The following is an 18,109-nucleotide window of genomic DNA, read 5'->3' on the forward strand; positions in this document are numbered from 1 at the left end:
GTAATGTACCACTGAGACCACTGTCCCAGACAGGATCCTCTTCGTCTTTCATGTTGTTCAGAGAAGCTGCCATGAACTGTAATAATCTGTCCGTTGACATTTAAATCCAGTTGTGTGTAGCTGTACAAATAAGCTGATCATACATGTTGATTAATGCTTTGATCTTTGAAAAGTTTAAAAAACTGGTCCTAAAAATAACACACCCCCAGATTAGTCAGACTCCTGAGTTTAAAACAAAGCAATAGAATTTGCATTATGTTTCTTTAATCCACAGTTTTGCTGGTTTAAATCAGCCAAAAATGTGGGAAAGCAATGAGACAGGCTTTCAGAAAAGGGCAACCTTACTACTGTATAAGCATGTGCTGTGTGAACTAGTGGTGCAAAATGATACATAATAACGTAATGGGGGCTGTGGTTGGAGGTGGGAAATTCACTCCAGCCACTCACAACTCATCCGTTTGTTCTCTGCCGAGAGAGTGAGAGCAGTGCACGTGCAACAAAGCAGCCACATCAACATTAGCTTTGCTGCTCCCTTGTCTATGTGGGTGTATGAAATACATTGTGTGGGAAGCAGAACGTAGGTGGGGGAGCAAGTATATAAGTGGGCCAGAAGTCAGGTACTGTTGATGGTAAAGTCAGTCAGTCGGCCAACGTGACTGTTGAAGGTAAGCTGTCACTGCACTTCCTCTGCCAAGCAGCAGCTTTCACTTCTGCACAGCACTTTGTATTAGCTGTAAATCCTTCCGTCTGTGCACAGGGCCTCTGCACTGATCACTCTGTGCAATCTATGTTTTCAACTTGTCCTCCGGAAGTCTTTGTTTGACAGCCACACACCCACCCAGCCACCCAGCCAGCCAGCCAGCCCTTCTCCTTCCCTCACTCTCCTCCTCCCTGCCTCACCACTTTCATAGTGCATCTTCTCTCTCATTTGCATTTGTTCCGCTTCCTCAACAAGAAACAGTTCACGTGAAAGAGCTGTGAGAGACAATCAGACTGCCTGGATGGCAGAGCAGACCGAAATGAGCAGGTACACTGAGAATGGGGATGTTCAGTGTGCAGACTTCCTAGCTGGATGATCATTGTTGATTGAAGTGCAAAGTACAAAGGTAAGTGACCTGCATTCATTTTTTATTTTTTACGGTTTTCTGTTGCTTCTGCGTGTGGGAATGTTATGGTTTCTTGTAGTGCTGTATGTACACTTCTTCCTTCTTCTTTCCAAATATTACCTCATCAGACCAATAGCTGGACATCAGATGGATAGAGTAGATCAAATTAAACAAGAAATGTTCTGACACAAGAAAATGCACACATCTGGAAAGCCTTCCTTTTTGTTTACATTTCAATGCTACCTATTTTGTCAAATGCTTATTCTAACTACAAGCAGAAACAATTTTCTGTACAGTTCAGTCTCTTTTTAAACACCAGGGACACACTTCACACATCATTTCAAACTGACTACAAGTGTTGAAACAATAAAACCTGCATCTAAAAAAATCCAAAGGTATGCGTAACAAAATTACTTTTACAAAGCCAAAAGGTACTGAAAGCACATAATGTTACATTACATTAAGACGGTTGATCTACGTAGTAATGTTTAATAATCAAAATACACAATACAGTGCTTCCCGTTTTCACTTGAATATTAACAGAGACAAACTTTCTTCTGTTCCCACCACCACAAAAGTGGTGTAACGTGGGAGTACTCATGCCGTAAAACTAAGACAGCGTGTGCCAACTGTACCTATGTGGGTGAATTATGCAAAATCACCATGCATGTAGAAGCACCGTTACAGCAACAGGAAATGAAATTTGCGTGACCTAATATGAAGCGATTTATCTTTTCATGTAGGTGGTTCAACGCTTTGATTAGATTACTACACAAATATGACAGCGTGTCAGGAAACAAAGCCGCCACACGCTACTGTGAACATCAAGGGTATGCCATTTAATTGGTGCAGACTGGTGACAGAGGCAACCGCTAATGTCAGAAAACACATTTCATTTGGCAAGATAAAAGCCTCTGATGTACTATATGAATGTATGATCTCACTCCCTCATTCCTCTCGTGCTGTGAGTCACTCTCCTACAACATAAATCCCCTTTTTCTCTCTGCTGTATATGTATACATCTCTATCCTCATGTATATGTCCACTGTCTACATACAAAACATATAGAAAGAGTTGTATTCCTGCACCACCTGCTCTTCAAAATCATGCAGCAGAGACTCAAATTCCTCTATGTTTCTCTGTGCTCTGTAACAACCATGGGTATTATTTTATACTCAGATATAGATGTGCTTTTATTTTGGTGCTGTAGAATTGTGGACATCATTGCAAATCATATCTCCCTGGGTTTTATCACCCTGCAAAATCTATCCAGACTGGATTAATTGCTATATTAGCCATCTGTCCTAAAGGGTACTGCAAAGCTGTCATTATTAATCTTCAGTACATTTATTCATTGCTATGCTCCTTTTTTCTTTTCCACCAGTATAAAAATATTCTCCACAAATGAAGTCTGATTTTCTTCTCTTAGAGTAAGACTGAAACATCCCTGCTTAAAAAGATGGATCTGCCCTGTTTGATCTGAGGTCTAATGCAAACTGTTCTTATCTTACAGGTAATTAGAGACCTGGCATTGGTACATCACGACAGCAGCAGGGTTACCATGGAGACTGGCAAGCCAGGATTGGCGAGTGCTCCAGTGCACATCAGCTCCGTCGCAGCGCAGACAGAGAAAAGGATGGACATCCAGGCCCCGCTGACGGCTGTTTACATCCACACAGTGCCTGCTGTACCAGCACAGCCTTACCCCCCGCCTCCTGCAGCTGCCCGGGAGCCAGCCACACTCCATCTGGCCATGCCGCCGCTTTACTCCAAGGAGACGCTTCCCTTTCTCACACTCCATATTGCTGGTGGACTGCAGTCTCAGCCGGGATTGAGTCTGGCAGCTGCTGCTCCTGCAGCCAGACCCAAGTCTGCAGGAAAGCATGTGTGTCCTCACTGTGGACGGGACTGTATGAAGCCCAGTGTGCTGGAGAAACATCTCCGCTGCCACACCGGGGAGCGGCCTTACCCCTGCACCACTTGTGGAGTTTCTTTCAAGACTCAGAGCAACCTCTACAAACATAAGCGTACTCAGGCTCATGCACGTCTCTCGTCTGAATCAGAGCAGAGCAGCATGAGCAGCATAGATAGCATGTCCAACTCCAGAGAGACTTGTACCTCCAGTTTGTCTCTGGATGAGCGCAGCAACGAGTCGGGCACCATGGAGAAGGATGCCACACTGCATGCTGCTGAGATCACCTGTCCAGCCAGTACAAAGGTCTACTCTGTAAAGACTCAGGGCTCTGTCTGTGAACAGAATCTGTTGACCCCTGCAGGTCAGAAGACAGAAGCAAGTCAAAGTGCAAAGGTAACAATAGAAGAAGAAAAACAGAGGATGGAAACTGAAAAACTGCCTCTGACTGCCAGTCGACATCTTCCTCTTCAGAGACAAGAAGCCACTCGGTTCTCCAAGCAGTGGGAAAGTTCTGTATCCAGAGGGAAATCACAGAGCCATGAGAGCACAGACTCAGGCTTTGGTGAGAGCAGTGACCACTACCCGAGCCCTGGCAGTGTTTTACCTGAGCACAGTATGGATTCTCTCACTGAATCCACTAAAGAGCACCTTGAAGAAACCACCAGCATACAAACACTTCCAAGACCGGACCAGGGGGGGCAGGAACCCAAATACACTGCAAGGGAGCAGGAGCAGAAGACACTGGAGGAGCGCATCTCAAAGCTGATTTCAGAGAATACAGCTGTTGTGGAGGATAAACAGCTTGAGAATGTAAGGCCGCGGAAGACAGTTCTGTCAAAGCAGGGTAGCATTGACCTCCCCATGCCGTACACGTACAAGGACTCCTTTCACTTCGATATGAGGATCAGTAAGGCTCCCAATGTTGGGCTACAAAGAAACAAGAATCCGGACTTCTACAGCTCTGTGCCGACTCAGCGATCCATCACCATGGAGCATGCACCCCTCACCCGCAGCAACTCCCTCCCATTCAGCGTTACCCTCCTGCAGCCTGAGAGGAGCAGCCCAGCCTCCTCCCATCACAGTGATTATGTAACACTTGCCCGGAGGGGAAGCTCTGGCCAGATCAATCCAACAGGTTTCACAATCAAGCCTGTGAACCAGCATTCATCCACCCACCGCCCACTGGTCCGGCAGACAGCCGTAGACGGCAACCACGCAACAGACGGTCTTTTCATGAATTCATCTGTGGAGGAGGCATGCACCGGCAGTCTCAGCTGCGATGGGGATGGCGGTGACATTTGTGGAGAGCCAAGCGTCAGAAAGTTCCGGAGGAAGAAGGCACAGAAGTTTGCTTACAACAAGTGGTACATGTATGGTGGAGGGACGTTTAAGAAGCTCTACAATGCTGAAAAAGGCGACGACTGTGCTATTAAAGGCAGGAAGTGTCTGGCAAACCCAGAGCATGAGGTCGGTCAGGGCCTGCAAAAAAGGTCTTTGGCGGTTCAAAAGGAGACAGTAACAACAGGCTCGACAATGACCTTCACAAGCAGCGGTGCAACAGTGTGCCACTCAGGCTGCCCTCCTGCCACACAGTCCCTCATCTCCGCTGAGGATTTGAATCTAAAAACCAGCCAGCTTCACACATCATGCAGCTCTCTTAAGACTCCACTTCGGAGAAACCTGTCTTTGTCAGTATTGCCATTATCTACAATTGGATCACTGGTTAGCCAACAAACTGACAGCTTGAACAGAGCAGAAGCAGAGAGAATGATTGATGAAGGAAAACAGACTGACTGCACCTCGCTGCTCTGTGAAGCCCAGATTCCCTCAGACAGGAAAAAGCAGAAAACTGATGATAAAATAATTTGCCCCCTGCAGATGGAAACTGAACCAAACGTATCTACTCATCCCCTCCCCTCTGCCACTGGCAGTGTGCCTCAGCAGGATACAAATCTCAGTCATATAAACCCTCAAAAAAGTCAAAAACATTCTCAGCTCAAATCAGCTCTCTTCCCAACATGCATAATCAATGCAAACACACTGTCTGTTAGCACCTCGCCAGCTACTTCCACAGCCACCACTGCCAAGGCCAGCTTCCTTCCCAAGTACCAGCTCAAGTTACCTAATGCTGCTGAACCTGATTCAAATCCATCGGCGCATGCTGCGGATGAACCGACAGGAAGCGATGCTGGGCTGCCATCATCTCACACTGAGCAAATCTCTCCCTCAGTCAAAACCTCTGAGAAGAAATGTGGTGATCCTGTCACCTCACCGCTGATGGAGACTTGTGATATCAAAAAGACTCTTAGCTCCACACAGGAGCAGCACGTCTTACCTTGCGTAGCCACGACCTTTTGTCAGGCACAAACATCACGACTAAATCAAAATGCAACTTCTAGTCTAGCTGGAGTGCACAGACAATTTACCACAATGACCACAACATGCCTACAAAACTATCAGGCAGGATTATGCAGCACTTCAGTACAGCCCTCGAAATCTACAGGGGGCTCAGCGTCTATGCAGTTACCCAGACCTACCATGCCCACAGCAAATAATCAGTCATCTGCTGCTGCCATTACAGCTTTCTCACAACTGAACCCCAACCCCTGTCTATCGCTCACACAACTCTCGCCAGCATCACAGTCGAGCCCTGCAAACAGCCAATATGCCAGCTCCAACACCCCGGTCCTACCTTGTCACATTGTACCATTTGATCAGATGCAACCAGATGCTCAGAATGTGTTTCATGTTCACACAGCAGACCTTCAGATCTGCCTCCAGATCATATCTGATGAGCAGCTGGCTCTCATTGAACCCCAAATCGAGAGGCAAGCCGTCTCACAGAGACGTGATGTGGACGCAGTGATCCAGAACAAAGATCAAAGCTCTTGCACCATGGAAAGTAGCAAAGATGGAAAGGACCATCAACAGGCGTTGGAGCAAAGTGAGTCTTTGCCCACTCTAAAACCTCCACTGTCTGTACAATTTGGGAAGCCAGAGCCAAATCTCAACTCGCCAGAACACAGTAATTCCACTCCCGCCACAGTATCAGCTAAATCTACACCTCCTGAAGTGCTAGGCTCGTCACTACGCCCCCACAAATATGGTCATGTAAACATGGTCACTGTGACTCAGAGCTCTACAGGCAATGTTATGTCAACTGCTGCTTCACTCAAAGGTGCAAAGTCAGAAAGGAGCCAAACTTCAGAGGAGGAACATACCCATTCTCTGACCCGTTGTGCTGAGGAGCAACTTTTGCCCGACAGGAGGTTCAGTCAAGGTGGAGAGACCTCACAAACACTCTCTGGACAACACAAGCCCAGCGGGAACTCTCTCCCTCCCTGCACAGTAAATCAGAATAGCACGAGAAGTGAAAGACTGGGAAAAGAAAGCCAACAAAAACTTACAAATCAAGCAGCTTCATGTAATGTAGGCATAAAGAAAGCCATGAGCGAAGCATCTGCTTACAAAAGCAGCAGGTCAGAAAGTGGAGAAGGCCTCCCCCCTCTGCAGGCTGGCCTCTCTCAGGCATCCAGTGCTGCATGTACTGATGAACTCTCCGGGTCAGTTTCTTCTATTTTTATTAATACATGCAAGACTTCAAGACAGTTGAACCAACACACGTCCATCTACTGCAATAATCCAGTGGAGTCTACATCATCACAGGCTCTGAGTTCATGTAAACATACAAACATGGGATGTGACAGGGTGGGACCTTCACAGGAAATGACTCTAAGTGAATCCCAGAATGTAATCAGTTCAGGCCACTCAGAAAAACAACTTGCTCAGTTTATTTCAGGGTCTTCTAACATCCAGGCAGAAAGACCCAAAGACCTCCCAGCTGAGTTAACGAGTATTCAGAGTCCTACTGCAGGTATTTATAACCCTTTTAATTATATCACTATTTATGTTGTACATTTACTGAACGATTTACAGTGCAATGTGTGACTGATTTGGTTTTGTACTGCCCTACAAAGCCTAACAGCAGTAACTACATTTTTGGCCAAAATCGAGTTATAACTAAAAATGAACTCCTTGATGTCTGTTTTATCTTGTGACAAAGCTTTAGATTTCAGTTTTTCTTTATTTCAGAGAAATAATGATATAAAACCCACAAAATCCAACTCAAAACCAAACAGTAATTGCACTTACCATGGTCTGCTTTGGATATTTATACTAATTTAAACCTAAAAATAATAGAAATTATAACTTTATTTGAAAGGGAAATTATTATCTAGATAGTGATGAAGTAAAAGAGTGAGATAAAATTATATTAAGACTTAAATATAACATTACTTTATAATATTAAGTCTAAAATACACAAAACTTTGAATAGAGTTGTTCAATACTTTTAAATACACTTATAGCAAAATCAATATGAAAATGTTTATTCACTGAAAACTAAATATAAAAGCTGAAAGACAACAACATTGTAGTTACTGCACTCTGTTTTTTCAATACTATTAGAACCTTTTACAGCAAAACCAGAGTGCAGTAACTATGTTTTTGGGGTCAAAGGTCAAATAAATCGTCCTGATTTTTGAGCATAAAAATGACATCATCAATACATGTAGAAATAAGTGTCATATCACTGACCTACCTATAACCCATTTGGCTGGCCAGTTAAAACATGTTAAAAAACTTTAAAGCAGTTTTTTTTTTCAGTTTTACCTTTTGTGTAGTTACTGCAGTTAGACTTTGTAGGGCAGTGTAGTCCAGCACATTGGTTTTTAAAATGAAACAATGACTGAGGGTGAATAGCTGACTTTATGGTGCCCATGTTCAAATCCACATTACATGAACAGCTCAGGTCTTGTTTGTTAATTGTCTCCTGATATTGGATAATGTCGCCACAAGCCTAAACATACAGTACAGACCTGGCAACCAATGGTTTTAGTGAACTTCATTCCAACTGATTATGTTTCACTGCTGAAAAACAAAAGGAGGGTAAAAAACCCTAGAGCCCCAAGTTCACTGTCTTCTGTTTGTGCTAACGTTGGCCTTTAAACAAGTCATCTGTTATAACAAAACTACTTTTGATATCTTCATTATGTGTTTATTGTGTTGTATGGTGCATATTCCCACATACATTAGTAAATACAAATTCAGTAAGAAACTACTAAATAATCACTATGAACTGGTAACATTCATCCTATATTGTATGTGTAAAAAGGGCTACAGTTACTGTTTCTGTGGTGATGATGTGAAGCTCATAGTTGTTGTTCAGCTGTCAGACCCATGTCCCCGAGTACAGAGACTTGTGTACAGAGACTTGTGTTCAGAGACTTGTGTTCAGAGACTTATGTACAGACTGTAGTAGATTTGCTTTCACAAACAAAGTCTGAGCACATTTCAAGACAGTAAGCACTTTTAACCACCAGATGGCACTATATGATCACTGGTATGGTGAAATCACAAAACCCACAACTGATGTAGAGGTCTTTTCACTTTTTGAACAATGAAATACAGTCTAAGGAACTATAATCTTAAGAATTTATTCATGGTGAACCACTGAACTACTATGGACTGGAGTAGTAGGACTTGTGGCCTCAGGCTGTCACAGTAAACTGTACACTGCAAATTATTTGTTTCTTATAAATAAAAAAGAACTTAGATTTAGAAGTGTTAGATATTTTTTCTTGTTTTAAGAGTTAATTTCTTATTTTAAGTGTTCAACATGCTTATTTCTAGATTTAACAGTGTTAATTCAAGAATTCTTGTCAAGAATTGTCAAGAATTCTTGAAATTATCTGTCCATGCAGCAAGATCATTTCCCTCGGATTTAGTGTGTTTATCTTTTCTTCAGACAACCCTTTTTTTGCAGTGTAATGCCATATAACAGGGGTCTCAAACTCAAATTACCTGGGGGCCGCTCGAGGCGGTATCAAAATGACCAAAAAAAGACACAAAATGACAAAAAAAAAAGACACAAAATGACAGAAAAAAACTAAATTACTTAAAAAAGACACAAAATTACCAAAAAAAGGACACAAAATTACTAAAAAGACACGAAATGACTGAAAAAACCCTAAATAACTTTTAAAAAGACACAAAATTACCAAAAAAAGACACAAAATTACCAAAAAAGACCAAAAATTACCAAAATTACATTCTATAACATTTCCATTTCTTCCGGTAACAATAACACGGCAGATAATAAACGCTCTGGTAGCAGCTGACTTTCTTTTTGTTAATGGCATCATAGATACAAGTGAAAAAAAGCTCCAGCTGGAGCAATAAAGGGACCTTCCACACACAACACGGTAAAGTGCCATTCATATAAAACTCACATTAAACTTTCATATCAAGGTGGGGGCCACAAAATACTGTCACGAGGGCCGCAATTGGCCCGCGGGCCGCGAGTTTGAGACCCATGCCCTATAATATTTAACAGTGCCATTCGACCCCCATCACAGCACAGAGCACTGCCTAACTAACCCAACACTGGTAAAAATGAACTACACACAATAGCAGGTCAAAAGGTAATTCTGGGACGCACAATATAAATAAAAGTTATTCCATCCTGGCTAAGTGACACAAAACTGACTTGCGACTAACACGGCAGTTGTGTAAAGTTAAGGAAAGTGGAAAGGAGAGAAGGAGCGGTGGCGCTAGTCCATGTGAGTTTTCCTCGAGCACAAGTTTGCCAGACCAAAAAAATTTAAGAGAAATTCTATGGGCCCATTTGTTTTTCATAAAGAAAAACAAAAAAAACTGAAAACAGTTATACCCCCACAGCATACGTATTGCCTCCTTTAATTTGCTTGGCAGGCAGGTAATGGGTAATGTGATGCGTTGTTATCCAAAGTCAATGTAACCACACATCTGTATATTCTAACTTTTGTTTTCAGGCAAATGAAATCTGACTGCTAAGCAAGACATCAACTGATGAACAAATGTTGTTTGTTTCCTTTAGGGTTTATGGAAGGAGCCTGCCTGCTGAAGGAGCCACAGACACTGGGACAGGGAGAGACTGCTGGGCAGCCAGACAGCACAGACTGGAGGCCAAGGCAAAGCCATGAGGCTGGAAAGATTAACCTCCAATGGATGGAGGGGCGAGGTGATAGAGGGGAGGATAAGAACAGAGGGATGGAGACAGATGAGTTGCCGGGACAGTGGGACAAGGTCCAGTCTGACTGCACATCTTTATCAGATCGGACGAAGCCAGAGGTGAGACTGAATGAATGTATTCACTGGATGTTTATTATCCACACATTGTTTCAAACCCCTCCTGTACCTCCCTCCCCACATGTGTCTAAGCCCTGGCACAGAAATGTCTCAAAGACACAGAGTTCAATTGTACAAGGTACTCTCTCTGACCCAGCATTCTTTCTAAATACTTTTTCTAAAATCTTTTTTAATTATTTTGAAACTTTCCACCAATCCCTCACAGCCAGACGACCTGATCTGGGGATCACGGTGGAGCAGGCTTCAGGCGTTATGGGCTGTTACAACATTGTTTTTCATTTTTTAAAGACATTCAACAAAAGGAGAGACACCCAAGCCACAATTTATGTTTTTCTCATGAAAGATTTGCAGCACAATGAATATATGACCCCCAAGATGTGTCGAACAGTGAAGCATGCGCTTCAGAAAAGACAAAGATTTACACAACAGAGCAAATATGCTGAACAGAAATGTATACCACCACACACAGTGGCAAGTCAGATATAAATCATGAGCTTCATGAGCCTTTTGCCAAAGTTTAAAACATCAGAAACACATTATAACAGAAAACACCTCAGCAGTAAGACTGGCACAGTCAATCTTTTATAGCAGAACTCCACTAAAGGACTTCACACTTCTACTTCATATTTTAAGAGCAGCTGAATGCCCCATCAGTTTGCCTGTGACAGTTTTATCATACATCATTAAACATTATATTAGTATGTTATTTAATATAATTGAACACATTAAGTTTTGTGGTATTTAACCAATGAAGGAATGAAAGAGAAGGTAAACTGGAGGGAGGGCAAGCATGGTACGATGGTAATATTTTTCTTTGATTAACAGGGACAGGACAGAACGGTCAAGGTGGATTCCTACAAAAACTCTTGGCTAACTGAGCAGCATGCTCAGCATCTTTCCCAGACACACTCAGGAATGTCTGAATACCCTCCACAGAGTCATCAGCAAGCTCCAAGCAAGTCAAACATCCTGAATTCATCTGGCAGCAGCTGTCAGAGCAGCCTCTTCACTTCTCCACAGCCCACATTGGAAATGAACAGCTTCTGTTTCTCACAACAACACTGGGAAAGCAGCATCATCCATAACCCACAAACACAAATCTTATGTGAAGCAGATTCATGTCAACATATCACCACACAGGCCCAATTAACAGACACACAAAATGCTTTTTCACAAGTTCAGTCAAGCACTCAGCAAACACAATCGTATTCACACCAGGACCAAAAGCAGATCAGCATCACTCCGGTTGCAGGTAACAGCACCACGACTCTTAGCTGCTGTGCTACGTTAGCAGGTCACACAAGTGTCTCCCATGATGTCAACACAGCACCCTCCACTCAGCCCAGCCAACTCTCTTCTTCTGGACCAGTCAGTAGAGCTGCTGCTGCTGGAGTGTCAGGGAGAACTCAGACGTCCAACAACAATGTGCTGGAAAATAATACTGTGCTGCCATCAGAGCCTTTTACATACCCAGAGCCTGATGATTATCAAGACACCAAGGACAACGCACCAAATGACTACACGAGTCAGAGCAGCACGTCCGGGAGACCTGACATTACCAACAATTACCACCAGTGTTTCTTCTTGTCTGGTCAGCTTCATGGCTACCAGCCAGCCGAGGGTCCCAACAGTGGAGTGAGGCCTGTGCAAAGCTGTCAGGACTACACAGACGACACCAGCAGTAGTGATGATGAAGGAAAGCTTATCATTGAGCTTTAGGGGAACATGCTCATATGGGGAGCGTGTCTATGTTCCCCGGGTCCAATGTTCCCCTGTCTCATACAAAGAGGATTAGAAAGCTAATGTTAGCTATATGTCAGCAAGCTAAGGGTCTATGTTCCCCTCTTTGTATGAGACTGGGGGACAAAGGACCCCTTTTCCATGCTTTTCCCAAAAAGGGTCCTATGTTCCTCGGTCTGTTACTTTTTCCACCATTACTGCCAAATTCCATGGTAAATAGGCCTATGTAGGCCTACGGGCTGTTTGACGCACATATGCAAATAGGTCTAGACGAGGAAAGATTAGATCAGGGGTGGCAAACCTGCAGGTCTCGAGCTAACCCTAACCCTAATCCGGCAACAGTGGGGAACATGGGACCCTTTTTCAGAAAAAGGGTCCCATGTTCCCCGGTATGTATTGCTACAGGGGAACATAGGACCCTTTTTGGGAAAAACGGGAAACATGACCTTTTTTCTAAAAAAGGGTCCTATGTTCCCTGGGGAACATGCAAATAGGCCTAGACGAGGAAAGATTTGATCAGGGGTGGCAAACCTGCAGGTCTCGAGCTAACCCTAACCCTGCAACAGTGGGGAACATAGGACCCTTTTACAGAAAAAGGGTCCTATGTTCCCTGGTATGTAATGCTACAGGGGAACATACGACCTTTTTTGGGAAAAATGTGGAACATAGGACATTTTTTCTAAAAAAGGATACTTTGTTCCCTGAGTGGGGAACATAGGACCCGGGAACATAGGGATGACCCCCTCATGTGCTATTGTGAGTTTGATCTGCTGCAGAAAGCGTATCTATTTTTCAGAGGCATAACTGCTCTGGAGGCAGCAATAATATCAATGGCTGAGTGAAGTTGGTGGGCAGAGCCGAATAAACATGTACAAATATGAATTAACTGTCATTAACTTTTAAAATATATTTTCTGATATTAATAATTAAAAGGTCAATTGGCAACTTAACAACAAAATAGTGTAAGTTGAGCGCAAGCTAATGCTGCATTTACGTCATGTTGTACCACCAAGTGGCCTGGTAGAAAAAACGTTCACCTTATTATATTTAACGAAAACTAATGAAATGACGAAAACTAGAATTTAAAATACATTTTCGTTAACTGAAATAAAAGTTAAAACGAGAACTAACTAACTAAAAAAACGATAACTAACTGAAACTGTATTTTGTGGTTACAAAACTAACTGAAATTACAAAACTAACTAAAATTATAGTGAAAATGTCCTTGGTTTTCATCTTTGTCAACTTTTTTCATACGTTAACCTTTTTGGTTGATATGAAATCTATTTCATCTATCTGGTTTTATGTCTTAATAAACTTATTGGGGCTGAGATAAGACAAAGGAAATAAAGGCAACATTAATTGAGACTTTTTTGAATCTCCCACCCAACAAATACCCCATTACCAAGAAACTAAAACTAAAACTAAAACTAATAAAAACTAAACTTAAACTAAGCATTTTCCAAAAAATAATTAAAACTAGAAAACTCACTCTAAAAACTAATTAAAACTAACTGAATTTGAAAACAAAAATTGACAACGAAATTAAAACTAAACTAATGAAAAATCCAGAACTATTTTAACCTTGCCTCCCAGTCCTAATTCCAAGTTTGACTGTCCATGTATCTCCCACATGGCAAGGAGCCACAAAACAATTGCATGTTCCATTGTAAAGACTAATGCAGAAGATTATGGTAACCAAAAAAGAGCAATACACTGCATCTGATTTTACTGGTTTACAAATACAGTATGTAAGAGGATATAAAAGATGGCTAGTGGCAATGGGGGGGGTAACCACCTGGGCTTTATGAATGCTAAATTGGGAGTGCTAAGTAAAGGTTTTGTCATTGTTCCCATTCTGCTGTCATGGCATGAATGTATTATGTAACGTATCACACATGCAGGGACTTGCCCACAAGCCTGTAATGCTACAACATGCACCAAGGCTTTCTAGGGAGTATATACATGGTCGCCATAAAGCTGGAATAAAATATTTTTTACCTTTTTCCATGAAATGATTGTGACAACGTGATTTATTCTCGACAGATAAGTGTATATCTTCTCAAAACTTTATTAATCAATCTCTTCCAAACATATCACAATGAAAGTGAAACCACAACTAAGAATTGTGTCTGAAAACAAATTTATTGCAACTTTATGGACGACTGTGTACAAATAAATGAATAAATATAAAGGAAGTAATGGCCATTACCTGTTTTCAGCTAGTTTAATGGACAAGATTTCTTAAATTAAGATTATTAAATCTAGAAATAAGCATGTTGAACACTTAAAATAAGAAATTAACTCTTAAAACGATAAATTAAAGTTCAAGCAGCGATGAACTGGCCCGAGCAGAGTGACCTGATGATTATTTGTTTCTTACCAAGAAAAAAATATATAGATTTAGAAGTGTTACATAATTTATCTGTGGCTCAGTTGGGAGAGTTGGTTGGCCCCCAACCGAAGGGTTGGTGGTTCGATCCCTGACCATCGCAGCCTACATGTCGAAGTATCCTTGAGCAAGATACTGAACCCCAAATTGCTCCCGATGTGCTGTGTTCATCGGTGTGTGAATGAATTCCCAATGGTGGCAGGTGGCACCGTTTAGGGTAGTCTCTGCCACCAGTATGAATGTATGAATGAGCGCAGTCTGTAGTGTAAAGCGCTTTGAGTGGTCGCAAAGCGACTAGAAAAGCGCTATATAAGTGCAGGTCCATTTACCATATCTTGTTTTTAGAGTTAATTTCTTTTTTAAGCGTTCAACATGCTTATTTCTAGATGTAACAATCTTAATTTAAGAAATCTTGTCAAGTGAAATTATCTGTCCATGCAGCAAGATCATTTCCCTCAGATTAAGTGTTTTATCTTGTTTTTAGACACACCTTTTTAGCAGTGTACCCATGTCACAAACGTTTCTTTTTAACTTTAGTTGCTGAGAAACAGCACAGCTTTTGTGTCTGTTGGCAGCGAGTGATTGCTTCACATTAGCTTCCTCCTTCTTTACTTCATGTCTTTCTTGTTTGGTTTCATGAGTGTTGACAGAAAGATTGTGGTTGCTTCTGCTATTGAATCCAACCAATGAGATTACTTCTGCCCCGGAGAAATGCTGCCGTACTTCCGTTCTGCTCACACGCTTACACACACACACACACACACACACACACACACACACACACACACACACACACACACACATACTTGTACTTCTATCGTTGTGAGGGCCCTCATTGGAACAGCCCTCATGGAAGGTTATTATGTGGTGGGAGATTAAAATAGGTCACAGTAAATTTTGCCTTTATTTCCTTCCATCTTCATTATCTATGACAAAAAGTTGACAAAGACGAAAATGAGGGACATTTTCACTATAATTTTAGTTAGTTTTGTAACCACACAATACAATTTCAGTTATCATTATCATATAACCTGAACCCTTAAAACAAAGTCTGAAATCTAAAAAAAAAAGCCTTTAAAGAAGTGAGGACCGGCCGAAATGTCCTCACTTTGCAAAAATGTCCTCACTCTGTTGGTTAAAAAACGTGTTCCGGTCCTCACTATGTAGGAAATACAAGAACACACACATACACACACACACACACACACACACACACACACACAAACACAGAATTTGCCATAATTGGTGTCTGCCTTCTCACACACACTCTCTCTCTCTCATAAATTGCACTCTGTATCACTCTGGAACCTTCCCAGACAGCACCTGTGTGTGTGAGTAATGTGCACATGCTGCCAAAAGCCCATTAAGTAGATCTCTGCTGCCAATCAGATCACCCAGATGAAGCAGGCATTGGCTGGAGGGGCATGACCCTTTTCCCAGTCTGGGTTTGTGATGAGTCAGCAGCTATGATTAGGCACTGGGACTCACGGCAGCAGGAAATGGGTGTATGTGAACATTTCTGTACATAAGTCCACAGCTACAGCTCATGCTGACTCGCTTCTCAATACTCAGCACATTAGTGGTCATAAAACTTTGTGGACTTGACAGGTGTAGGCTATGTGTGCAGGAGTACAAGCTGATTTATTATTGTGTTTGTAATATGAATATTTGTTTCATTTCGTATTCTAATTTTATATCCTTATTACAGATTGCATCAGAAGGTATAACTCACAAAATAACTTAATGCATCTTTAATTTATTGCACATCCGTTATAACAACTGGAGAGGTAAATTAAACCTTTTTTTCCTGGTCTGACTGTGTGGGTCCATTCTTGAGTTAAACCTGTCTTACAGATGCTGCCACAGTCTTGAGGTAGATCCGGGTTATCTTATGACTGACTTCACGTGTGAGGCAATATTGCAAGAAAGAGGTTAGCATTAAGACTTAAACTAAAAGATTAGACTGGTTTATTTATAAGGAAAAAATGCCAGAATTTTACAATTAAAAAAAAACTTGGAAAAGCTGTTTCTTTTCCCTCAAGGAACCACATTGCTTGCTGTGTATTATGCCTTCAGTTGATGACATCATCAAAATGTACTTTGCAATAGGATTCAGCAATAAGGAAATACTTGTGATTTTAGCCCAAGTTACCTGTACAATTTATACTGCATCATCTAACGGTAACTCTGGTTGTGTTTGGCACTGGTGAATTTAGGATGTTGGGGCAAAAATAATAAAAAAGGGCACCTACTGTATGTGGTGGGGCGCTTAACAGCTTTTTTCCCCTGAAAAATCAAATCAAATCAAAATAACTTTATTTATCCCTGAGGGTAAATTCGGTTAGTCTGGTAGAATCTCTGTTAGAATGAGACAGCCTGATGGCTGTAGGAGAGAAGGATCTTTTGTATCTCTCCGTCCTGCAACAGAGAGAGAGGAGCCGTCCACTGTTGTTATTTTGGTCCATAAAGGTTTTGTGTAGCGGATGATCTGGGTATTTCAGGATGGCCTAGAACATGCTGACAGATCATTTCTCCACCACCTCCTCACGTGTGTCCAACCCAACCGTTCTCATTCCCAAAGTAAAATACCGACGATTTGTCACCCCCCCCTAGACGTATCATACTGACACAAAGGGCACCCTTGCACGTCTGTGAGAAAGGCTCTAGGTTTCAATTGACTCCAATATAAACCTGCTCGCGGTGCCGAGAAACTCTTAGAACTCTTAGAGCAGCCTCTGCTCTACAGCCGTCTATTCACTCCAATAATAACCAATCCAATAATAACCCAACCACGGTGCTACATGATAGCCTGGGTATACCCATACTGCCTTGCGCGCTCGAATTTCATTTTGAACCTCCAAGCAGTCTGGCAACCAGAGAGGTTTCTTAGCCCTGTTTTAGGGATCCAATCACAGAGCGGGGAGGGACGGCAGACGGAAGCTTGTAGTTTTCTTACGGATCCAACATGGCTGCAGCAGACATGAAACTCTCTTTAGCTGTAGATGGTGTTTTAAATAGTTTAGGGCGAAAGTTGAAAGGCGAAAGGTCTCTCAGCGGCTCTGCTGTCCCCCGGCTCGTAGCGAGATCACCGGCGTTACGGTAGCGGGGCTAATAGCGGTAGCGTTAATAGCGGGGGCTATTTTCTCCCTCTCTGCGCTACCCGTTATTAATTTATTTTTTCTAAAATAATCACCAGTCAGAATTATCGTCATAATAAGAAAGTAAATGTGGCCCAGTGTTTCATGATGTAATTGCAATATTTATCTACAGCCCACCTTTAGCGATACATCAACAGATCTTATGCAAGGTGATGGGATGGTTTTTAACTGCAATGCATCTTGGGACTCATAATAAACATCACGGTCCCGCGACAAGTTGTGACATATGCGACAGACCCTCGGTAAATACGTTTTTATTTTATTTTATTTTTTTAATTATAACTTTGTTTCACAAACATAAAAAAACATACAATTCCTTACAAAAAGCATTTCATATGTGTATTCTACGCCAGGGGGAAGAGCTTACAGTAATATATTTAATAGTTCACAAATATCTGTTTTAATAGCTTTTTGGTTGTTGGAGAATTTAATAGAAGCGATGTACTGCCTGAGCTCAATGTGAAAGGCAACAAAAGATGGTTTTCTTCGAGCAAATTCACATTTATGAATATGATATTTCGCCATCAGTATGATGAGGTTTATAATAAATATTTCATTGAGTTTTTCTTTATTTTTGTTAAAGTCAAAGAGCCCAAATAGTACATCCCTC

General features: G+C 41.9%; 1 protein-coding gene across 1 annotated transcript; it reads left to right on the forward strand.

Annotated features, from left to right (window-relative positions):
• Positions 1–1,034: 1,034 nt before the first annotated feature.
• znf831 (zinc finger protein 831) lies at positions 1,035–12,356 on the forward strand. Its single transcript, XM_059328837.1, has 5 exons — positions 1,035–1,106; positions 2,620–4,492; positions 5,780–5,965; positions 9,938–10,191; positions 11,035–12,356. Exons 2-5 carry the CDS (start codon positions 2,668–2,670, stop codon positions 11,926–11,928), a joined length of 3,159 nt encoding a protein of 1,052 aa, XP_059184820.1. The 5' UTR covers positions 1,035–1,106; positions 2,620–2,667; the 3' UTR covers positions 11,929–12,356.
• Positions 12,357–18,109: the final 5,753 nt, after the last annotated feature.

This window comes from Centropristis striata, chromosome 3 (genome assembly GCF_030273125.1).
Source record: "Centropristis striata isolate RG_2023a ecotype Rhode Island chromosome 3, C.striata_1.0, whole genome shotgun sequence".
Lineage (NCBI taxonomy): Eukaryota > Metazoa > Chordata > Actinopteri > Perciformes > Serranidae > Centropristis > Centropristis striata.